This window comes from Lepus europaeus, chromosome 20, assembly GCF_033115175.1.
Source record: "Lepus europaeus isolate LE1 chromosome 20, mLepTim1.pri, whole genome shotgun sequence".
In the NCBI taxonomy this organism is placed as follows: domain Eukaryota; kingdom Metazoa; phylum Chordata; class Mammalia; order Lagomorpha; family Leporidae; genus Lepus; species Lepus europaeus.
Window position 1 is genome coordinate 6,246,175 of NC_084846.1, and position 23,320 is coordinate 6,269,494.

General features: G+C 66.1%; 1 protein-coding gene across 4 annotated transcripts; it reads left to right on the top strand.

Annotated features, from left to right (window-relative positions):
- Window positions 1-119: 119 nt before the first annotated feature.
- Window positions 120-22,466, top strand: LOC133749119 (BLOC-1-related complex subunit 8). 4 transcript variants are annotated; one of them, XM_062178281.1, is made up of 6 exons: window positions 120-524; window positions 1,450-1,562; window positions 2,013-2,077; window positions 3,059-3,169; window positions 3,944-4,063; window positions 5,469-5,794. In XM_062178281.1, the coding sequence occupies exons 1-6, from the start codon at window positions 488-490 to the stop codon at window positions 5,629-5,631; spliced, it is 609 nt and encodes a 202-aa protein (XP_062034265.1). In that variant the 5' UTR covers window positions 120-487; the 3' UTR covers window positions 5,632-5,794. The 4 variants fall into 4 exon arrangements, with proteins under 4 accessions (XP_062034265.1, XP_062034269.1, XP_062034267.1 ...); XM_062178285.1 differs by lacking the exon at window positions 5,469-5,794 and adding an exon at window positions 20,434-20,451 and having other exon boundaries at window positions 133-524; window positions 4,005-4,063; XM_062178283.1 differs by having other exon boundaries at window positions 133-524; window positions 4,005-4,063; window positions 5,469-5,513.
- Window positions 22,467-23,320: the final 854 nt, after the last annotated feature.

Sequence of the window (23,320 nt, forward strand, 5' to 3'; positions counted from 1 at the left end):
TTTCCCTTCGTCTGTGTTCGGATCCGCCCTCAAGCTTTTCCGAAACGAGCCAATCGGCTTCAGCTTCCAGCGGAAGGGCGGGGCTTCCTCCAGGCGGAGGGAGGGGGAGTAGGCGGAGCGCCCGGAATTTAAAGGGGCGACGTACCATTGTCGCCTCTACGGAAGTGTCTCTTCCGTGGCCCCCAAGGTTTATGAACGTGGGGCAGAGATTTGTTGGCAGCGTTTGTACGGCGCGTGCTGGCTAGGGCGTGTCGTGTCCCTCGCCCCTCCCCCGCCTGGGTGCCCCTCCTCACCCGCCTCCGGGAGCTCCGCCTTCCCTCCGTCTCTCGCAGCCCCTCTCCTGCGCAAGGAGACGGAGCGCAGGCCCACGGACGCCGCCGGAACTGGAGTCGAGCGACGTCCGGTTTGCGCGGGGAAGGCTTAAGGGAGCGGACCCAGCGCCCGGACTTCCGGTTCCGGTGCCCTGCTTCTGCCGGCCGGGATCGCCATGGAGGAACCGGAGATGCAGATCAAGGGGAAGAAAGGTGGTCGGGGTCCGGGGCGGGACGGAGGGGCCGGGGGGCTCGAGGAGGGTCGGCCTGACAGAGGGCGGGCGGGGGAGCCAGCGGCGCACCGGCCTTCGAGCTCGGCTCCGCCGCTGCAGGTGTTGTCACCTGTCAGGTGGGCGGTGCTCGTACCCTGTCCGTCCCCCAGTCCTGAGACATCAATAACCTGGTATTTAAAAAAACACTTTATTTATATGAGAGGGAGAGGGGTCTTCCATCCGCTAGGTCACTCCCCAGATGGCCGCAGCGGCCGGGGCTGCGCCGACCCGAAGCCAGGAGCCAGGAGCTCCATCCGGGTCCCCACGCAGGTGCAGGGGGGCCCAAGGACTCGGGCCATCGTCCACTGCTTCCCCAGGTGCTCGAGTTCTGGGGCGGACGTTCTAGCACAGCGGGCGAAGCCGTCTCCTGGGACGCCCGCGTCCCCTATCGGAGTTCCTGGTTCGAGTCCCGGCGGCTCCACTTCCGATCCAGCGCCCTGCTGATGCGCCCGGGGAAGCTGCGGACGATGGCCCTGGTGCTTGGGCCCCTGCATCCACGTGGGAGACCCGGATGGAGTTCTGCTTGGAACTGCTTTTTTTTTAAAAAAAAATACTGGAGTCCCACGACCACACTAGCGGCAGTTTGTGTAGACCCGTGTGGTTGGTAGCTACCACCATGCCATGCGCTGGCCTCCTGGGGCTTGGTCATCCGGTGGAAGGGGCGCAAGGGGAGCGAACGGGCGGCAGCGGTGCCCCCGCGTGAGGTCGCTGGATGCACTGGCGGCCTCTCCATGAAGTCCTGCCGCTCCTCTCAGCCCTGGCTGGGCGCCGGGGGTCTCACGCTCGGTCCCGTTGTCTCCCTGCCGCCCACCTCCCCATCCACCACCCCCACCCTGCCCACCGCGGACCCTGGGCGCTGGGCGCAGTCACGGACAAGTTCACGGAGAGCATGTACGTCCTGGCCAACGAACCGTCGGTGGCGCTGTACCGGCTGCAGGAGCACGTACGCCGCTCGCTGCCCGAGCTGGCGCAGCACAAGGTGAGCCCGGCCCGGCCCCGCCCCGCCCCAGGGATCCGCCCCCGCCACGCCCCCTAGGATCCGCCCCCACCGCGCCCCCCGGGATACACCATGCCACGCCCTGGGGTCCACCATGCCCTGGCCCCAGCCCCGCCACACCCTCCGGGACCCACCCCTACTGCGCCCCCCAGGATCCGCCCCCGCCACGCCCCCGGGATCCACCCCTCCCACCCCCCACCTCCCCCACCCCCCTACCCCCTGAGCAGGGACCCGAGTGCAGGCCGCAGCAGGGTGGGCCGTGTGTGGCCAGGTCTGTGCGGCCGGCACAGGGCCCAGCCTGTGCAGAGGTCCCACTGCACAGCGGCCAGGTGTTCACAGCTCAGACCCGGGGAGAAGGGGGTGGCAGGAGGACCTGGGAGAAGGGCTCCCCAACCCCGGGCAGCCGGCTAACAGCGCCGCCCCTGCCCGCAGGCCGACATGCAGCGGTGGGAGGAGCAGAGCCAGGGAGCCATCTACACCGTGGAGTATGCCTGCAGGTGAGGCCACGCCCTCGGTCACGTGTCCACACGGTGGCCGCCTGCAGGTGGGGCCTTGGCCACGCCCTTGGCCACGCGTCCACACAGTGGATTCCAGCCCGGGCCTCCCAGGAGCCTGGCCGGAGCTCTTCCCCATCCGTCATAGGCAGTGAGAAGGATTCTGGGAGGTGCCACCAGCTCAGGACCGCGGGCCAGAGGGGTGGGTGGCACTGCAGGAGGGCCCCAGTTCTAATTTTTGTTCAATGTTCTCTAAAGTCTTCAGGTTACAAAGTTTAAGTGGTCAGTGTGAGGTTTTTTTGTTTATTTTTTAACGTTATTTGAAAGAGTGACAAGGAGACAGACAGACAGACAGAGCTCCTCACCCACTGGTTCCCTCCCCAGTGGCTGCAGTGGTCAGGCTGGGCCAGGCCAAAGCCAGGAGCTGCTTCTGGGTCTCCCCGTGGGGGCAGGGGCCCAGGGCCGGGTCTCCCACTGGGTGCAGGGGCCCGGGGGCCGGGTCTCCCCCGTGGGGGCAGGGGCCCAGGGCCGGGTCTCCCACTGGGTGCAGGGGCCCAGGGTCGGGTCTCCCCCATGGGGGCAGGGACCCAGGCACTCGAGCCGTCCCCGGTGCACCAGCAGGGACCTGGAGCCAGAAGCAGGGCCAATGGGGTGCCAGTGCGCTGACCACCAGGCCACACACCCGCATGCACCTGCAGCTCCTTCCGACCTCAGCTCTTGGGCAGCAGTGACGTGAGAGCGATGGCTTCCCGTGCGGCGCTTCACTGTCTGCCAGCTCCTTGGGAGCCCTCAGGGAGGTGCCGGGAGCTGACCACGCCCCTCGGGGAAGGCCCCAGAGCTGACCACGCCCCTCAGGGAGGCCCCGGATATGACCACACCCCTCGGGGAGGTGCCGGGAGCTGACCACGCCCCTCGGGGAGGTGCTGGGAGCTGACCACGCCCCTTGGGAGGCCCCACAGCTGACTACGCCCCGCCCCCTTGCAGCGCCGTGAAGAGCCTGGTGGACAGCAGCGTGTACTTCCGCAGCGTGGAGGGGCTGCTCAAGCAGGCCATCAGCATCCGCGACCACATGAACGCCAGCGCCCAGGGCCACAGGTAGCCCTGCCCCGCCGGCACCGGCCGCTTCCGCTGGTCCTCTGCGTCTGACCCTGCCGTGGGCCTAACAGGGACCGAGACAGGCGGACCCGGGGGACACCCGGCAAGCGACTGACCGTGCGCAGGAAGGCGGCAGCGGGTGGGGCCTCGGTGACAGCTGGCAGAGAGGGGCGTGGCAGGTGCCAAGGCCCTGGGGCCAGGTGGCAGGCCTAGAGGAGGGGGCGTGGCCAGGGCCCCCTTCTTGCCCTAAGGGACATTTTTGGGGGGGTCCTGGGGAGTTGCCATGGAGAAGGCCCAGCCCACTGGGGGCGGTCCTGGCGACGTAGATCTGCGCCGGTTTTCATTCTAACGTAATAAACGCATTTGAACCCACGCACGCACACGCGGGAAGCAGGACTCGGGCGGGGCTGGCGTCTGGCTCCTGCAGCCTTTAGAAGGGAGGAGCCGTGAGACTCGCCGGCATGGCCAAGAGGGCGCGTGCAGTGTCCGCCCTCGGCAGGGGGGGACGGGGCTTGTCTGGGCCCTCGCAGCCGAGCAGGGCCCCTTCCGGCCGCGCGTGGGCGTGGGCGTGGGCGTGAGTGTGGGCGCGGGCTGTCACTCAAGAGCCAAGGCGTCACCTCCAACGTGCTTGCCAGCGCCCCCTTGTGCCTGCTGTTGAGAAAAGCAACGTGCTGGCCGGGCTGGCGCCAGGAGCCTGGACCTCGCCCCGGTGTCCCCCATGGGTGCGGGGGCCCAGGCACGCGGGTCATGCTCCACTGCTTTCCCGGGCCATAGCAGGGAGCTGGATCGGAAGCGGAGCAGCGGGGACTCACGGGCTCCCGGTGTTCTGTTCCAGCCCCGAGGATCCGCCCCCGCCCTCCTCAGCCTGACCCCAGAAGAGCCCCCCCCAGCCAGGTCAGTGTCGGGCGTGGCCGGAGCCCCTGTCTGCTCGGTACTAACTCGGCGTCGACGCAGGGACCTGCCTGTCTAACCCCGGGGGCTCCGGGAGTGATGGGGGCAGGTGGGTGTCCCACCCGGCTCGCCTCGTGCCCCCCCCCCCTTCCTCCTGCGCCGGCCAGACCCGCTCAGCGCAGCTCTGCAGTGTTCCACCCCCGCCCCCGGCTGCCCTCGCCCTCCCTGGGGTCTGTGTCCATCCCTTCTGTAGAGGCGACTCGTCACGTGCCCAAGAGGACACTGGTGTGTGCTGTGGCAGTGAGCGCCTGCCTGTGACAAACCACCCCCAGACTGGTGCACCTGCCCTCGCTTCTGCCGGCTGGGCCGGGCACAGCCGGGCGCCGTCCCCTGCGGCTCGCTCACCAGCGGCCACAGCGCCCGGGGTCTCACTCAGCCGCGCAGCCGGCCAACCCAGGCTCCTCCCTAGAGCTGCCTCCTGCCCCAGCTTGCCTCGCACCTGTGGGTGTCCCCGGTCAGGCACCTGGCCAGACCCTCCGCGCTAAGCCTTGTGCGGCCTGGCAGGACCCAGGCCGGGCCGTGCGGCCAGCGCTGGGCCCTTCCTCTCGCCCGGGACCTCTGGCTCCAACTGCACATACCCTGGGGCCCTCTGTTTTTAAATTTTTATTTACTTATTTATTTGAAAGGCACACAGAAATCTCCCATCCGCTGGTTCACTCCCTAGGTTCCCCAAACAGCCAGAGCCCAGCTCTCCAAAGCCAGGAGCCAAGAGCTCCACGCGGGGCTCCCACGTGGGTGGCGGGGGCCCCAGGACCTGAGCCGTCACTGCCGGCTCCCAGGGTGCGCATGCGCAGGGCGCCGGCTCGGAAGGGGGGCAGCCGGGACTCAACCAGCGCCCACGTGGGTGCCAGTACTGCAGGCAGCAGCTTTTACTGTATTTTTTCCTACACATACCTACGATGAGAGAGGAACAAAAAGCCATCGAACAGAACATTCCACCGTAGAGTCTAGCAAAACTGCCAGGCACCGCTGCACACCTGGCCTCGTACTGAGTAGACAGGGTCACTGGATCCGAAACACAGCGGCGTGGGCGGGACAGCCGCTCGCCGAGCAGCCGCAGGGTGGCGGATACGGACGGAGCGCTCACGCTGGACACGGGACGATTCGTGTCCCACCTGTGGGCGCGCGAGATTTCCCCACGCCTGCCCGGAAGGCGGTTTAAAACGTACGAATGGTACATTTCTGGAATTTTCCATCTGGTTAAGCCAGGAGCTTCCAAAGCCGCCGTGGGCTGTGAGGGATGTTGAGCCACGTACGCCCCCCACCCCCAGTCAGCCATGGGTCCCTGCACCCCACTGTGTGTGTGCAGCTGCGCCCACGGTCTCACAGGGGTCCTCTCCGTCCCCAGACAGCGCCAACCCCAAGCGCAGATGGGAAAGTGGAGGCTCCGAGAGGCGCTGTGTGACGTGGAGCCCGGTGCCGGCCCCCTCTGGTCCTCCAGTGGACCAGGAAGACTGGGCTGGACCTTCTCCCCGGGCCGAGGTGGACGCTCACGGACCTGCCTGCCTTGAGAAACGCCTGGGGTGGGCGTGGGAGCCTGGCCCGGCCCATCTCCCAGGTCACAGGGATGGGTCTGAGATGAGCATCATGGGAAAGGAACCGACCTCCCAGGGGGCTGGGTGGGTGGAAGGCAGAGCGGGCACCTGGGCCCACCTGTACCTGACACTGGAAAAAAAAAACACCAAAAACCTCAATCCTGGTTTCCCGAGCCCCCAGATGACTGGGATTTTTCTGTTTGCTCAGATGGGTGAGCGCAGAGGAGTTGGGGTGGATCCCTGTGGAGCGCACGGCACACATACAGTTCCAGTTCTGCCGCGTGTGCACCGCTGGGCCCCAGCCTCAGCTCCAAAACCCTCGGTTCCCCAAGAAGGTCCCTGCCGATCGGAAGACGCTGTTTGGGCGGCAGCCAGCGTGGGTCCCAGGCTCACTGCTTGGCAGGACCCCCCAGCTCGCTGTGGGTGGTTGAGGGACTAGGGTGTGGGGCAGGAGAGGGTCCTGCTGGGGCATCGGGTGGGTCAAGGGGTCTGGGGGCCTGACAGGGAGGAAGGCCAGCCTCTCGCCGCCAGGAAACGGGGTCCGCCCCCCCCGGGAGTGTTTTAGGGGGTCTGGCTGCTGTCATGCAGGAGGGAGGGGCCCCAGCCTGTCACCCAGCAGCCCTGGGATGCGACCTTAGCCAGAGGCCAATCTTCCCTTCCTAACAGATCTAAGCCGGACACCCGGGGTGACGGTCAGATGCCCCTCGGGCGGGAATTCCAGGGCTCCGCAGCGTTCGTTTAATTTGCATCTCATTTGCATGTCTCGCTTGCCTTTCCCACTCAGAGGACGCTCTCCCCATGGGCCGCTAGGGGGCGCAAGAGGTCAAGCCTCGTCGGGGAGATTCGGGCTCCAGACGGTCATTGCCAGCCGTCCTGGCTTGTCCTGGTAGGCCATGGTGACCTTCCGCCGTTGTGTGCCCTTTCTCCTGTTGTTCAGAGAGTGAACCGAGGCTCAGAGAGCCCAGGTTACCCGCCAATGCCGCCCCAAACAAGAGCTCACAGCCGCCCCTTGTTGGGGGCGCGGGAGGACGGCAGGGCTCTCCCAGGCTGGGCCAGTAGCACCTGCTCCCTGCACGGTCCCAGCGATAGGAGAGGTGGGCGGAAGAGGGGCAGTGAGCTCCCTGAGCTGTCGGGGCATTCAAGCAGGAACCTCGTGCCCACGAGGGTAGACATGGCCGGGGAGGGGCGTCCTCCAACCCGGCGTGAGAGGTGCGCCCACCCAAAGCTCCACCCAGCAAGCCTGGCTCCAGCCCCCTTCACCACCTCCCAGCCCCTTCTCTTTCTAACCTCTTCTCCAGCAACTCAGAAGTCAGATGGAGACCCCTGACTGCCCCCTAGGGGGCGCACTAGTAACAGGGCAAGGCAGGGAGGCACCTGGTGGGAGACAGGGTGTCAATGTTGGAGTATACTCCTGCCTGGAAGAGAAAGACCAGAGGGGACTGAGAAGCCGGGAGCGGGAGGTGGGGGTGGGAGCCCGCGTGGCGGCAGGGGGCTGCGGACTGGGGGGGGGAGCAGGGCCAGCCTTTCCCGCCACGCCCCAGCTGCTCCCAGAGCTGCCCCAGCTGCCGCCCTCACGTAACCAGAGCCTGCCTGTTGCATCAGAGGCGAGCCGCGGGTAAACAGAGCGGCCCTGGGGGGCCCGGGGCTCCCCAGCCACTTCCACACTCTCCGAGCCTTGTTCTGTTCACTGGAGCCGAGGCGGAAGCCCCCCACCCGGTCTGGGCCCTGCTGTGTCCTTGGGACATCGGAGTGTGCGGCGTGGAGCCCTGGCCTGGGGGAGGGGGGTGGGGGGTGAGGCTTCTCAGTCAGTGTGGACTTGAATTTTCAGGGCCCTGGGAGAACACGCCCAGACTCCCGCTCCAAACTGCCTGTGCCGCAGGTAAACCGAGGCACGGGGCAAGAGATCAGGCTCCCCCCCCCCCCGTTTCCTTCCTTACTGACCCCCGGCCCCCTGCACACACAATGCCATCCCCAGCGTGACCCCTCTGAGCCCAGGCTGCCAGCCGCCTCTCCTTGTCTCCCACGTAGGACACCAGGCGGCCCCCAGGCCTCAACCCCCTGCCTCCCCACCTCCAAGCCCCCCACCTGGGCTCCCAGGCCAGTCCACTGGCACCCACGGCTCTGGCTGCATCGCCCACTCCCCACCAAACCATGAGCTCCCTCGGCACCTGCTCCTTCTTCCAATGCCCTTCTCTCGGTAGCAAACTCCTGCTCATACATGAAGACCCAGGGCAAATGCCCCCTCTTCCAGACAGCCCTCCCTGACCTGTCCAGCACAGCCCTGACCCTCAGTCTCGGTCTGTCCCGGCCTCCTGGCCCTACCAGGCTGAGGGAGTGTGGGGTCTTCTGAATCCCCCAACCAGCAGCCTCCCTCATCCTGTTAAAAATATTCGCTTGAGACATAGAGGAGACAGCTCCCATCCGCTGGGTCACTCCCCAAATGCCCACAGGGCCAGGGATGACCCAGGACAAAGCCAGCAGCCAGGAACTCCAGGTCTCCCACGTGGGTGGCAGGGACCCAAGGACTTGAGCCAACACAGGGTGCACATGGGCAGGGAACAGGGAGCTGGGGTCAGGAGCCGGAGCTGGGACTTGAACCCAAACACTTGCAGGTCACCAACTGCTTACCCGGTGTCATGAACCCGAGGCCAAACGTGTGCCCGGTCCTGTCATCCTTTTCACACTTTGTCACTCACCAACCCTGGCCAGCCCCTGCCCTGTGCTGGGTGGTGCTGGGAGGAAGGGGTGGGTGTGCAGGTCTGGGCTGGGGTCAGTTCTGGAAGGCAGGGGTGGGAGGAGCGAGGAAGGAGGGGGCGTGGATGGGGGGGAGAAGTGTGGGGAAGGTGAGGGGGGCAGGCGGGGCCAGCAGAGGCCAGAGACCCCCTGGGTCCCTTGCAAGCCTTGCGTGTGGCTGACAGTGCAGCTCAAGGTAGCCTGCAAGAGGTCGGAGTTGTTTCACTCCGGATGGGATAAGTTCGGGGTCGGAGTTAGGGTCCCAGCAGGGTTAAGGGGAAGCCGTAGTGGGGTTGGGGCGGAGAGAGTCTGGCAGATCTGAGGCACCCACCAAGGGATCGGACCCCCGCGCCCAGCGCCCCGCGTCCCCTGCGCAAGTCCCAGCCCCAGCGCTCCTGGGGCGGGGCCGCGCGCCCCGGCGCCCGCCCACCGCGGTTCTGCGGCACCGCCCTCTATGCAAATAGCTCCACCCCCACCCAATCAGCTCCCGGGGGCGGGGCCGCCCCGCGCTAGCACCTGCGGCCAGCCCGAGCCCCAGGAGTGCTGTGTGTGCAGCCGTCGCGGGTACGGGGGCCGAGCGGCCGGGGGCCGAGGCGGAGCAGGTGCGTGTCGGGGTCAGGCCGGGTCAGCTCGAGACCCGTGCGGCGTCCCGTGGGTGGCTCCTGGGGGGCTTGGTTGGGTTGGGAGGTCGGGAACGTCGCTGTGATCCCGAGGGTTGTGCGTGGTGTGTGTGTGTGTGTGTGTGGTTAAGGGGTGTGTGCAGCCGAGGGGGTGTGAGACCTGGAGGGGGTGTGGGGGTCCGAGGGGTTCGTGTGCGAGGATTGTGTGTAGAAAGGGATACCTGATGGGGCTGTGAGTGGGCGGCATAAGGGGCAGTGGTGTGAGGCCTTTGATAGTGCGTTCTGAGCTGTGTGGGGGAGCTTGTGGTGCCGGGAGACCCTGTTAACACGTCTGTACGCTGCGTGGCCCCCTCTGCTCGCCGTGTTCCCCACCCTGGAGATGCAGCTGGGGTGAGGGGCTACAGCTGTGCCTCAGTGTCCCCATCTGGGGTATGGGTACAAGAACAAGAGTCCCGGCCTTCTGGGGCTGACAAGCCGACGTCAGTGGCTGCAGGCCCAGCCTCCCTGGTTCCCCATCCCCCAGCTGCAGAACTGGAGTCAGAGATGGCCGAGGCCTCCTGCCTAGCCCAGGTGGGAGTTCTTGCAGGGGAAGGTCAAGACCGGTGAACTCGTGGTATGCAGTGGTTCTCACAGTAAAGGGAGAAGTCTTGCTAAGCAGATGTCAGAGACCATGCGCTGGGCCCCAAGGCCGGCGGCCTCGCGCCTCCTGTCTCAGCCCTTTCTGAATCAAGGAGCCGATCTCGACTCCCAGGGTGCAGAAGGCTAGGTTGGGGGGGGGGGGCTGTGGGATTTCACCTGCAGGAACTGCAAGTGGGCTTTGGCTGGGGGAGTGGGGAGACAGAGGCCAGGTGGGGGCACCCAGGCCGCTCAGAGAAAGGATGGGGTTCAAGGCCGTTCCTGGGTGCTTGAGAGAACAGAAGCTGGGGGGAGGGACAGGTTCCACCTCCCGCGTCCTCTCTGTGCACCCCCCACCCCTGGCAGGCCGCGGCCCCTCTCCGAGCCCCAGGGCTGCCCCTGTGAATTCAAACTGTTGGTTGCCCCACCTTGGCGGCAATGAGTTCAGGCGTGTTGGGGGTCTGGCTGGCTGGAAGCTTCATGGCTGGCACCTTTGGCCTTGGCCATCGGTGTCGTCGTCTGGGATCCCAGCTCGGCACGGGGAGCGCATCCCAGCCCTGGCCCGTGAATCCCACGGATGCTGCATCCTCTGAGGGCTTCCATGGGGGGCTTGTGTGGCTGCCCGGACACCCTCAGACCCAGGGTTGGGTGTCTGAGACCCTGAGGGAGGACTCAGGGCTGGATGAACCCAGTGGCCCAGGCCGGGCGGGGGACCAGGTGTTCGGGCTGCATCAGACTGGGCCTGGGGTCCACGCTCTCGGGGCCCCTGCCATGTGGCCCTGGGGGGAAGTCGCCTCTCCTGTGTGAAACGGGGCAGCCGTCTCCGCTCCACCGGGCAGCCGGGGCCAGGCAGGCGGGCGCCCTCAGAACTGGGCCCGGGGGGAGCCAGGTTCCCCCGACCTTGCCCTCTGCGTCATCTGAGACCAGGAGGGAGCCCCAGCGAAGGTGGGCTGGGAGAAGGAGTGACCACTTCCCACTTTCCCAGCCCTGGGGTGGGGGTGCTGTCCTGCCTCCCACCCCAGTGGACTTTCTGAGGGATCCTGCATCCGGCCACAGCCCCCCCTGCTTAACCTGACCCCAGGGTCCCTCGCAGCCTCTCTGTGTCCCTGCCACACCAGCCTCCCCTTGCACCTGCAACCAGCCCAACACATTCCAACCTCAGGGCCTTTGCACCTGCCTTCTGTCCGCCAGGTAGGCTGCCCCCTCCCCCCATCCCAACATGCCCTGCAACTCCCGCCCTGCTTTGCTCCTGTTCAGTGTCTTCCAGGCAGAGAACCGGGCCCCAGGCTCTTGGTTGCCTCTCCCGTCAGACTGGGCGATGGGAGAGGCCGAGCTCCATCGCCCCCATGCTCCTGCGTCCCGGACATTTCTGGAGGGACGGGGAGGGGGTCAGGCTGCCCGGCTGCGGGCACAGTCCCTTCCGCCCTGCGCTGATCGATGTGCTAATTTCCCAAGCAGGGAGACCTGGGCCTCTGGGGACGAATTTCTGGGGCCCCAGGGGAAGATCTTTCTCTGGAACAAAGGGGAATCTTGGGCTGTGGCCCAGGGGACATCACGGCGGGGGGGGGGGGGGCAGGGGACATCACGGCGGGGGGGGGCAGGGGACATCACGGCGGGGGGGGGCAGGGGACATCACGGCGGGGGGGGGCAGGGGACATCACGGCGGGGGGGGCAGGGGACATCACCACGGGGGGGGGCAGGGGACATCACGGCGGGGGGGGGCAGGGGACATCACCACGGGGGGGGGCAGGGGACATCACGGCGGGGGGGGGGGCAGGGGACATCACGGCGGGGGGGGGCAGGGGACATCACGGCGGGGGGGGCAGGGGACATCACGGCGGGGGGGGGAGGCAGGGGACATCACGGCGGGGGGGGGCAGGGGACATCACGGCGGGGGGGGCAGGGGACATCACGGCGGGGGGGGGAGGCAGGGGACATCACGGCGGGGGGGGCAGGGGACATCACGGCGGGGGGGGAGGCAGGGGACATCACGGCGGGGGGGGCAGGGGACATCACGGCGGGGGGGGAGGCAGGGGACATCACGGCGGGGGGGGGCAGGGGACATCACGGCGGGGGGGGGGGACGCAGTGGCCTTGGACTCTATCCAGGATCCAGTCCAGAGTGTGGGGTCTCTCCGAGTGGTGCAGGGTTGGGGGAGGCAGAGGGGGCCGCAGGGAGGGAAGGGGCGTTCTGGGCAGGTGAGCCCACCTTGCCTATCCGGGTCTACAGTGCGAACACCTTTGGATGCGCCCTCCTCCTCCCCCCTCCTGGGCCTGAGCGGAAGCCGGAGTTGGGGGGTGTCCAGAGACGGATCTCCAGTTGGGTCTCAGTTTCCCCGTGGGTGCCAGGATTCAGACACCCCCTGCTCCCCCATGCCGCCCAGCCCCCAGCCCACATCTCACCCCGGGGGTGCCGGCCCCCATAGAGGGTGGGCCACAGGGCAGCAGGGGCTCTGTGTGTGTCTGGGAGGCTCGTGTGTAGAGAGCTCTGTGTATATTGGGGAGGGGTCTCAGGTGTTTTGCGGGGCACCTGTGTGTGCTCAGGGGTCTGTGTGCATCTGAGGGGCTCTGCTTGTGTTTGGGGAGCTGTGTGTCTGGGGGGGAGGTCTCTCTGAGCCTGGGGTCTCCATGTGCGAAGGATCCGAATGTTTTTGGGGTATGTGTGTGGGGTTTGGGGGGCTCTGTGTGCATTGGCTTTTGGGGGGGTCTGCTTGTGTTTTAGGGATCCGTGTGCAGAGGTCCTCATGGGCTTCCGGGGGTAACTGTGTCTGAGGGGCCCGTGCGCTGGGCAGGTGTTCAGATGTCCCCTGTTCTGTCCATCCGAGGAGCAAGTGTGCTGCCTCCGGCTGCTGAGCTGGGCTGAGGGGAGGTGACCCCCAAGGCCGTCTATGGGGGTCAGGGCCCCGGGACACCCACTTTCTGGAGCAGGAAACTGAGGCAAACCCAACCCGCCCCCACCAAAGGCAGGTGCGGGCGCCAGGGGCCGCGGTGGGCTGAGCCACGCCCCCGCCACCCACAGGGCCCCCACCTGGTCCCCACCTCCGCAGGGCCCCTGGGAGGGGGCGGGTCTAAGGCTCTGGCTGCGGAGGGAGGGTCGCCCGCCCGCAGCCGGGGTCGGAGCCGCTGGCGCCCCCGAGAGAGGGGAGGGGGGGTCCCCGGCTTTCCAAGGGGCTCTTCCTGTCCGCTTAATGAGGTGCTTGGGGAGCAGGTGATGAAACCGCCGCCGCGGTTGCGTGAGGCGGGGCCGTCGGCCTGATTCGCTGCGCGGCGCACGAGTGAGCGGCGCCCCCTCCCCGCATGGCCGCGTCCCGCGGGCCCTCACCTCCCCCGGCCGCCGCCACCGCCGCCGCCGCCGCCCACCTGCCTCCCACTTCTCACTTCCAGGCCTGGGTTCCCCCCGGGCCCGAGCTGTGGTCTCAGAGGTGGGCAGAGTGTGAGTGAAGCACCGCCCCCGGAGGGGGGAGACACCCCCCCCCTGCTCTGAACTTGAACTTGAGCTTTTCTCGCAAGCCCTGGGCTGCCAAGTGAGGTCAGGATCCCGTGACCCCTCTCACAGGGGGAGGAAGCGGGGACCTGGTGCAGCGGGGCGTGGCCGCCGTGGTCGCGCACGGTGGCACACTGACTCAGCGTCCCCAGCTCTGAGGCCCCCGAGCTTCTGGGAATCCAGATCTGGCACCCCCAACTCCCCCAGCCGGCGGCGGGAGGGGCATTCTCACCCCCGATTCCAGGTGAGACAGCAGAGCTGCCCCCTTGCAACTGAAGGGCGCCCGGGAGGGTGGGGCCCCTCCCGCTGTGCCAGCCTCTGGGTGGAAAGACCTCAGAGGTGTTTGTTGATCGACTGAGTGACCACAGAGACTCCGCCCCCTGCCCCTTCCATCAGTAAGTGACCACATCCCCGCAGCTGCACGCTCTGCTGTGGTCCCGGCCCCACGTCCCCCGCCTGAGCACCTGCCCCAGGCTGTCCCTGTCACCTCCCTCTGTGTGGGCAGGGTGCGCCCCGGGGCAGCCACAAATGGGGGAACTTTTAGATTTAAAACAAAGCATGTGGAGAGAAATCCCACTCAGAAAGACAAGATGTGCAAGTCCTCAGAGTGCAATAAATTGGCACCAACTGAACACGGCAGGGTGTTCCCGGGCCCTGGAGCAGGAATGGGGGGGGGGGGCTGCTCACACAGTGCAGGACTCCCTCCCACCCCTTCCGGGCCACCTGCCCGGCATGGCCTCTGCTCGAGGTGGCCACCAGGCCCACCAGAGGTGAGCTAAGAAGTTAATTGGGGCCGGCACTGTGGCATAGTAGGCTAAGCCTCCGCCCACAGTGCCAGCATCAATATGGAGTCCCGGCTGCTCCTCTTCCAATCCAGCTCTCTGCTGTGGCCTGGGAAAGCAGTGGAGGATGGCCCAAGTGCTTGAGCCCCTGCACCCACATGGGAGACCCAGAGGAAGCTCCAGGCTCCTGGCTTCGGATTGGCACAGCCCCGGCCATTGCAGCCATTTGGGGAGTGAACCAGCGGATGGAAGACCTCTCTCTCTGTCTCTGTAATTCTATCAATAAAAGAAATAAAATATTTTTTAAAATAATTAAATTGAGAAGCAGAGAAAGACATAGAGAAATCTTTTTTTTTTAAGATTTTTTTTTTTTTTTGACAGGCAGAGTGGACAGTGAGAGAGAGAGACAGGGAGAAAGGTCTTCCTTTTGCCGTTGGTTCACCCTCCAATGGCCGCCGCGGTAGCGCGCTGCGGCCGGCGCACCACGCTGATCCGAAGCCAGGAGCCAGGTGCTTCTCCTGGTCTCCATGGGGTGCAGGACCCAAGGACTTGGGCCATCCTCCACTGCACTCCCGGGCCACAGCAGAGAGCTGGCCTGGAAGAGGGGCAACCGGGACAGGATCGGTGCCCCGACCGGGACTAGAACCCGGTGTGCCGGCGCCGCAAGGCGGAGGATTAGCCTAGTGAGTCACGGCGCCGGCCTTTTTTTTAAGATTTTTTTAAAAATTTTATTTATTGGACAGGTAGACTTACAGTGAGAGAGAGAGCCAGAGAGAAAGGTCTTCCTTCTGTTGGTTCACCCCCCAAATGGCTGCTACGGCCAGCGCGCTGCGCCGATCCGAAGCCAGGAGCCAGGTGCTTCCTCCTGGTCTCCCATGTGGGTGCAGGGCCCAAGCACTTGGGCCATCCTCCACTGCCTTCCCGGGCCACAGCAGAGAGCTGGACTGGAAGAGGAGCAACCGGGACAGAACCGGTGCCCCGACCAGGACTAGAATCTGGGGCCCATATGGGATTCTGGCACTGCAGGCAGAGGATTAACCAAGTGAGCCACGGTGCTGGCCCAGAGACAGAGAGAGACAGAGAGACAGAGAGAGCTCTTCCACCCTCTGGTTCACTCCCCAAATGCCCGCAGCAGCCAGGGCTGGGCCAGGCTGACGCCAGGAGCCAGGGGCTCCATCCGGATCTCCCACGTGGGTGCAGGGGCCCAGGCACTTGCGCCATCACCTGTGCCTCGCAGCGTGGCCGTTAGCCGGGAGCTGGGGTTTGGAGTGGAGCTGGGAGCCGAGCGCTGGTGCTGTAATGTGGGCTGTGGGTGTCCCGAGGCCCCGAACGCCTTTTCTGTCTTGGAAGATGGACCTTCAGGTGCTCCTGTCTGGCTGGCGGCCCAGTTAGCCCCCTGCTTCTGCCAGGGGTCGGTGTCGGCAGAGGTTCCTAACCTCATCCATGCAGGGTTTGAGGTTACAAAGTCAGGGGCGCGAAGGGGGCCAGCATCCCCTCTCGGAGCTTGAGTTCGGGTCTCGGCTGCTCTGCTTCTGATCCAGCTCCCTGCTAACGCGCCTGGGAAGGCCGCAGAAATCAGCCAGGTACCTGGGGTCCCTGCCACCCACGTGGGAGACCCGGGTGGAGCTCCCGGCTCCTGGCTTCAGCCTGGCCCAGCCCTGGCCATTGGGGCCATTTGGGGAATGAACCAGCAAGAGGAAGATCTCTCTCTCTCTCTCTGACTGTCTCTCTCTCTTTCTCTCTCTGTCTCTCTGTGTGTGTGTGTCTCTCTCTCTGTGTCTCTCTCTGTGTCTCTCTCTGTCTCTGTCTCTGTGTGTCTCTCTCTGTGTGTGTCTCTCTGTCTCTCTCTGTGTCTCTCTCTGTGTGTGTCTCTCTCTGTCTCTCTGTCTCTCTCTGTATCTCTCTCTGTCTCTGTCTCTGTGTGTCTCTCTCTGTGTGTGTCTCTCTGTCTCTCTCTGTGTCTCTCTGTGTGTGTGTCTCTCTCTGTCTCTCTGTCTCTGTGTGTCTGTCTCTGTCTCTGTCTGTCTGTCTCTGTCTCTGTCTCTGTGTGTCTCTGTGTGTCTCTCTCTGTGTCTCTCTCTGTCTCTCTGTCTCTGTCTGTCTCTGTCTGTGTGTGTCTCTCTGTCTCTCTCTGTGTCTCTCTCTGTGTGTGTCTCTCTGTCTCTCTCTGTCTCTCTGTCTCTGTGTCTGTCTCTGTCTCTCTCTGTGTGTGTCTCTCTGTCTCTGTCTGTCTGTCTCTGTCTCTCTCTCATCCTGCCGCCTGTCAGATACATAAAATAAATCTTAAAAAGGAAAAGAGCTGGGGGCTGCCAGAAGCTTTGCCTGCAAACGCCCACCCCCCGCGCGTCACCCCGAGCCCCCATGCAGCCCCTGCATCTAGGCCCAGGGCCGTGCGTCCTCCTCTGGTGTGCCCTCCTGGGTTTCTCCTGCCTCGTCGTCCTGACCCCGCTGGGTCTGGGCGCGCTCTGCTTTGCCGGACAAGGACGAGGCGGGGTGGGGGCGGGGAGGAGGCCTCCCCCACCGCAGCCTCTTCCCCCCCACGTGCCGGGCACATGCAGTGGCCTGTGGCCACTTCCCCACACACGCCGCCCCGCCCCCGCCGGTCCGAGCGGGCTGACATCTGGAGTGGGGCTCCCAGGGCCCGTCTGTGGCTGGGCCGTGATTTGCATGCGAGTACAAATAGATATGCAGAGCCCGGGCCGCCGCCCCCGCACTGCTGCCCGGCGCTTCACACCTGGGCGCGGGACAGGTCCACGCCGAGCAGCCGGATTTGCATGTGTGTGTATTTCTGGGCAGGCTATCAGCTGGGGGTGTCTGGGAGGAAGTTGTTGAGGGAAGGGGGGGTGGTGTCGGCCGTGGCTGTCTCCACCAAATCTCTGCTGCCTCCCAGGTCTGACTTCCACTCTGGAGGTGACCGGGGTGGATGGGCATAGCCCCAGGGCCACAGTCACACCTGGAAGGGAAGGCTGAGGGCTCCATGGATTCTTTGAGATGGGTTTTGCAGGGTGACTAGGAGTTGGCCGAGTGAAGATGTTGGCAAAGGGCTTTCCAGGCAGAAATGGAGAGTGTAGGGAGCCTGGCTCTAAGTTTTTGCTTCTCAGTATTTATTTTAAGATTTTTTTTTTTAATTTGAAAAGCAGAGTGACAGAGGGAGAAACAGAGAAAGAGAGAGGTCTTCCATCCACTGGTTCACTCCCCAAATGGCTCCGACAGTTGGGGCTGGCCCAGGCTGAAGCCAAGGGCCAGGAGCTCCATCCGGGTCTCCCCCATGGGTGCAGGGGCCCAGGCACTGGGGCCGTCCTCCGCTGTCTCCCCAGGCGCATCACCAGGGAGCTGGATCGGAAGCAGAGGAGCCGGGGTTTGAACCAGTGCTCCAATATGGGCTGCCGGCGTCCCAGGCGGCAGCTGGGACACAATGCCGGTCCCTGAACTTTTATGTATTTATTTTTATGTATTTGAAATGCAGAGTGACGGCCGGCGCCGCGGCTCAATAGGCTAATCCTCTGCCTGCAGCGCCGGCACCCCGGGTTCTAGTCCCGGTCGGGGCGCCGGATTCTATCCCGGTTGCCCCTCTTCCAGGCCAGCTCTCTGCTGTGGCCCGGGAGTGCAGTGGAGGATGGCCCAAGTGCTTGGGTCCTGCACCCCATGGGAGACCAGGAGAAGCACCTGGCTCCTGCCATCGGATCAGCGCAGTGCGCCGGCCGCAGTGGCCATTGGAGAGTGAACCAACAGCAAAAAGGAAGACCTTTCTCTCTGACTCTCTCTCTCACTGTCCACTCTGCCTGTCAAAAAAAGAAATGCAGAGTGACAAAGACACACACACACACACACACACACCTTCCACCTGCTGAGGCTGGGCCAGGACCCGAGCCAGGAGCCGAGAGCCGGGAGCTCCACCCGGGTCTCCCGCATGGGTGGCAGGGACCCAGGCCCTGGAGCCGGCGCTGCTGCCTCCCAGGGCGCGCATGCGGGGGGGGGGGGGGTCTGGCGTCAGGGGCGGACCCGGGGCTTGAAGCCAGGCCCAGCGATGTGGGATGAAGGTATCCCGGGCGGCATTTTAAATTTACCTCCACACCCGACGCTGGCGCGGAGGAGCTACTTGGGCAGGGACCCTGAATCCCAGGCTGGGGACTAGACACTTTTCCTAAGGGCAGTGGGGAGCCATGGAGAAGCCGGGGGCGAGGAGGGCCCCAGCCGGAGCTGCGAGCAGCTGTGAGAGCCAGAGTTGGGGTGCCTTTGCCTCCTGGATGATGCCATGGGGCGTTCAGGGTCATCAGGGGTCGGGACAGCAGCTGGGGCCCCTGTGCACCTGTCTGGCAAAACCCACAGGGGCCTGGGAGGACAGCCTCTGCGAGTGGGCGGCACTGGCTGGGCCCCGACAGGTGCAGCCCCGGTCTCCCGGAGCCACGGCTGGGAGGTTGTTTTTTCTCTTTTGTTTTCTTTTCTTTCTTTTCTTTTTCTTTTTTTTTTTTTTTATGATTCACTTATTTTTTGAAAGGCAGTTACAGTGAGAGAGAGAGAGAGGTCTTCCATCCGCTGGTTCACTCCCTAAATGGCCGCAACAGCCAGAGCTGCGCCAATCCGAAGCCAGGAGCCAGGTGCTTCTCCTGGTCTCCCATGTGGTGCAGGGCCCAGGGACTTGGGCCATTCTCCACTGCTTTCCCAGGCCACAGCAGAGAGCTGGATCGGAAGTGGAGCAGCCGGGACTCGAACCGGCGTCTATATGGGATGCTGGTGCTGCAGCCAGCGGCTTTACCCGCGGTGCCACCGCGCTGGCGCCCACAGCTGGGTGTTTAGATGAGAAATCAGAGGCGGGCCTGGGGGGGGGGCAGTGGGTTAAGCCACCACGCGGGCCGCCCACACCCCAGCCTGGAGAGTCTGGGTTGAGTTTAGCCTCTGCATCTATCCCAGGTCCCCATGCAAGTGCACCCTGGGAGGCAGCCATGGTGGCTCCAGTGCCTGGGCCCCTGCCACCCATGCGGGAGACCCGGATGGAGCTCCGGGCTCCTGACTTCCGCCTGCCCAGCCCTGGCTATTGGGGGCACTTGGGGAGAGGACCAGCGGATGGAGGTTCCTCTCTACGCTTCAACGAAAAACTGTTTTCAATGATAAATCGAACCCCATCCCATTTCTGCTCGGACCTCTCTCCTACTTCTCCATGGCTCCTGGACAAACTCTCAGCCCGACCCTCGGCTCAGAAGGCCCAGGGGGCCCAGGCTTTGTGGCCCCCTGCCCTCCTCCTCACGCCAGCCTCCTGCCCGCCTCCCACGCGCACCTGCTGTTCCCACTGCCTGGAACTCACTTCCTGCCACCCCTCTCTGCTCTCAGTTCAGGGCAGACCCCCTCCCTCTGGCTCTGGGGTGGGGGGTGTTGCAGAGCCATGTGACCCCTACCCCAGCTAAAACGGGACAGCGTGGGGAAGGGACCAGAGTCAGGTCTCCCAGGCGGGACCGACAGACCCAGCTGCTGTCCTCGTGGGACCCAGGGACCACGCGGTGGTGGTGGGGGTGAGCTTCCGGAATCATCTTGGCACAGTGCCCCCGCCAGCCCCCAGGGAGCCGCCGGCATGGGGGCGACGGATCCCAGCCGTGGGAACAGGCGCCCGATTCCGGCTGGGGATCACGTTTAGCTCCAGAGGTTAAATTCAGCAAGTGAGGTCGGAGCTGCAGGGCTGGGCCCACAGCCTGGGTCTCGAACACTTGCGATGGCTCAGGGACCTGGCCCAGAGAGGCTGGGGGTGCGCCCGGGGCGGCACAGCCCGCTGAGAGGAAGAGGAGGGGACACCGCCCAGACCACGGGGGCTGGAGGCCGGGACACGGCTGTTCTAAGGACAGGGCCGGCGCTGTGGCACCGCAGTGAAGCCGCTGTCCGTGGCGCCGGCTCCAGTCCCGGCTGCTCCGTTTCCGATCCAGCTCCCTGCGCACGCGCACCTGGGAGGCAGCGGGTGGTGGCTCCAGGGCTTGGGTCCCTGCCACCCGCGTGGGAGACCCGGATGGCGCTCCTGGCTCCCGGCTCTGTCCTGGGTCAGCCCTGACTGCTGTGGGCATCTGGGGGGAGTGACCCAGGGGGTGGGAGAGCTCTCTCTCCCTCCTTCTCTCTCTGTCGCTCTGCCTTTCAAATAACAACATCAGCTCCCCCGTCTCGCTCGTGGGGGCAGGAGTGGAACTGAAGGAGCCGGGCTGTGCTCTGACTCGGCCTGTGGGGGACTTGTCTGCGGTCCCCAGGGCTCCTGGGAGCAGCTTGTGTGCGGTACCTGCTGCGTGACGGACGGGTCCCAGTGCCCGACGCGGGTTAGCCCAGCTCCGCTTGGGCAGCGCCGACGGGGCGGGCGGCCTTTTAGGCTCTGGGCTGGGGGCGTCTTGACCTCGCGTCTCCATCCTCGCGCGCGCAGCTGTCTCCTGGGGACTGGCCAAGGGCGGGGCCTCCCCTTGGGACCTGGCAGAGGTGGGGGGGGAGGGCAGGACAGCCCCAGGGCCTGCGGTCCCCCTCCTCCTCCCCCCACCCCGATCCACCGCCCACTCTTGTCCCCTTCCCCCACCCCCCAGGTCAAGGTCGGTCCACGCAGCCCGGGACGATGGGGAGGAAGAAAATCCAGATCTCGCGCATCCTGGACCAAAGGAACCGGCAGGTGAGCGAGGGCAGAGGCACCGGGGGGCGGGGCAAGGTCATGGGGGCGGGGCGGGGCCGCCTGGGGAGGAGGAGGAGGCACCAGGAGCCGACACAGCCCCAGCAGGTTGAGATCAAGCATTTGCTGTCTGCGTGATCATAGTTAGAGAGGGAGAGAGAGAGGTCTTCCACCTGCTGGTTCACTCCCCAAATGGCCTCAGTGGCTGGAGCTGGGCCAGCCCAAAGCCAGGAGCCAGGAGCTTCCTCCAGGTCTCCCAGGCGGGTGCAGGGCCCAAGCACCTGGGCCATCTTCGGCTGCCTTCCCAGGCGCGCGTTAGCAGGGAGCTGGATCGGAAGTGGAGCGGCCGGGACTGGAACCAGGATGCCGGCGCTGCAGGCGCTACGTGCTGTGCCAGAGCGCCGGCCCCGTGATCATGTTAATTCATTTATTGTCTCTGCTGGCTGGAGTTCGCCGCGGACCCACACACACGATGCAGAGGCCTGGACCAGGGGGGAGGCCCAGGGAGAGGCCAGAGAGAGAGAGAGAGAGTCCAGACTCTGATTTGGAGGCCAAGGAAAACTTCCAAAAGAGGGAGGGCCCATCGTGCTGGGTTTTGATGCATCCCTAGGAGTTTGCCAAGCGGCACCGGGCGCAGGAGCAGCGCGGACTGAGTCGGGGGGGCTGAGGCACGGTGGAGAGACGCTCAGGCCCCCCACCCCGCCTCCCGCGGCCCGGCTGCAGGTGACGTTCACCAAGCGCAAGTTCGGGCTGATGAAGAAGGCCTACGAGCTGAGCGTGCTGTGCGACTGCGAGATCGCGCTGATCATCTTCAACAGCGCCAACCGGCTGTTCCAGTACGCCAGCACCGACATGGACCGCGTGCTGCTCAAGTACACGGAGTACAGCGAGCCGCACGAGAGCCGCACCAACTCCGACATCCTGGAGGTGGGGCGGGGCGGCGGGGGCGGGCGCTGGTGCTGGCCCTGACCAATGCGGGGCGGGGCGCCGGCCCTGAGCAATGCGGGGCGGGGCGAGGGCGGGGCGAGGGCGGGCCCAGGGCGGGCGCTGGTGCTGGCCCTGACCAATGCGGGGCGGGGCGAGGGCGGGGTGAGGGCGGGCCCGGGGCGGGGCGCTGGCCCTGACCAATGCGGGGCGGGGCGAGGGCAGGCCCGGGGCGGGGCGCCGGCCCTGACCAATGCGGGGCGGGGCAGGGGCGGGGCAGGGGCGGGCCCAGGGCGGGGCGCCGGCCCTAACCAATGCGGGGTGGGGCGGGGCGGGGCGGGGCGAGGGCGGGCCCGGGGCGGGGCGCTGGCCCTGAGCAATGTGGGGCGGGGCGAGGGCGGGGCGAGGGCGGGGCGAGGGCGGGGCGCTGGCCCTGAGCAATGCGGGGGCGGGGCCCGGGGCGGGCATTTCTGCACAGCGCGTGGAACTGTCCACAGGAGCTCAGGCTCTGGGCATTTATTAGGCACCCACTGATTACACCGTGGGCCCGCTGCTGGGTCGTCCCTGGTCCCTTCCTCGGAGCTGCAGTGTGTCGGGTTCTGGTCCATGGGGCTTGACTGGGGCAGGCACAGAGCCGGCTGGGGGTGGTCCCCCTCTCCCCCGAGACCCCCGTAGCGCCGGCTGCAGCCCGCCGTGTCCTGACCCCACAGACACTGAGACGCAGGGGCGTGGGCCTCGATGGGGCGGAACTGGAGCCCGACGAGGGCTCGGAGGGGCCCGGCGAGAAGCTGCGGAGGCTGGCGGGCGACGGGGGTGACCCAGCCTTGCCCAGGCCCCGGCTCTACGTAAGTGACCCCTCCCTCGCCCCCGGGCCCTCCCCCCACCTAGGGACCCAGGGCTGGGAAGCCTGGAATTTTGGAGACATATTTCCGGCAGGGGAGGCTTCTTGGGGGGGGGAGTGGCCGTTGTACCTGGGGCTTTGGGGCATGGATAGGAGTTCAATAGCTACTCCAAATTAAGATATATTATCAATACCACATAACGAATATAACAAATAGAATAAAATGTAATGAAACAAAGAGTTCTTTATTTCTTTGATTCCTCCAACACCCCCGGGGCGGGCGGGGGGCAGCCCCCTCCGTGCCAACCCCCTGCTGGGTGGGGTCCCCAGCTCTGGACTTGGCATTCAGGGAAGCGGCTCCGAGGGACCCTGGCCCCTCCCCCACCCGGCGCCCCCGCCCCGCACGGGCCTCGCACCTGCCCCGTCTCGGCCCACAGCCCGTGGCCCCGGCCATGCCCGGCCCGGACGCGGTCTACGGGGCGCTGCCCCCGCCGGGCTGCGACCCCTGTGCGCTGGGGGAGGCGCTGCCCGCCCAGAGCCGCCCGTCTCCCTTCCGACCCGCCGCGCCCAAAGCCGGGCCCCCAGGTGAGCAGGGCCCCGGGGGGGGGCTGGGGGCGGGGTCCCTGCACGCGTGGGCGGGCCCCGGATGCCGTTGGTGACGCCCCCCGCCCTCCCCAGGCCTGGCGCACCCTCTCCTGGCGCCCCCCGCCCACCTCGCCAGCAAGACGCCGCCGCCGCCGCCGCTGTACCTGGGCGCGCCGGTGAGTGTGGGCGGGGCGGCGCGGGGCGGCTGCGGGGGCGGCTGCGGGGAGGGGGCGGCCTCAGTTTCCCCTCGCCCCCCCGCTCGCCCGCAGAGAAGCGTCTACAGCAGCCTGCAGAGCCCCGGCCCGGCCGCGGCCCCGGGACCCCCGCTGGGCAGCTTCCCCTTCCTCCAGGCAGGCCCCCCAGGTACGCCGCGCGCGGGGGGCGGCGGGGGTGGGCGAGGCCCTGGGCGGGGCGCCTCCATGACGCCTGCCGCCCCCTCCCACCAGAGTACAGCCTG

What these genes read in the sequence shown, in the direction of transcription:
- LOC133749119 (XM_062178281.1), top strand. Translation starts at nt 488, where the DNA reads ATGGAGGAACCGGAGATGCAGATCAAGGGGAAGAAAG. An exon ending in ACCGTGGAGTATGCCTGCAG is followed by an intron (nt 2,078 to 3,058) that starts GTGAGGCCACGC and finishes GCCCCCTTGCAG; the next exon opens with CGCCGTGAAGAGCCTGGTGG. An exon ending in GCCAGCGCCCAGGGCCACAG is followed by an intron (nt 3,170 to 3,943) that starts GTAGCCCTGCCC and finishes CCCGGGCCATAG; the next exon opens with CAGGGAGCTGGATCGGAAGC.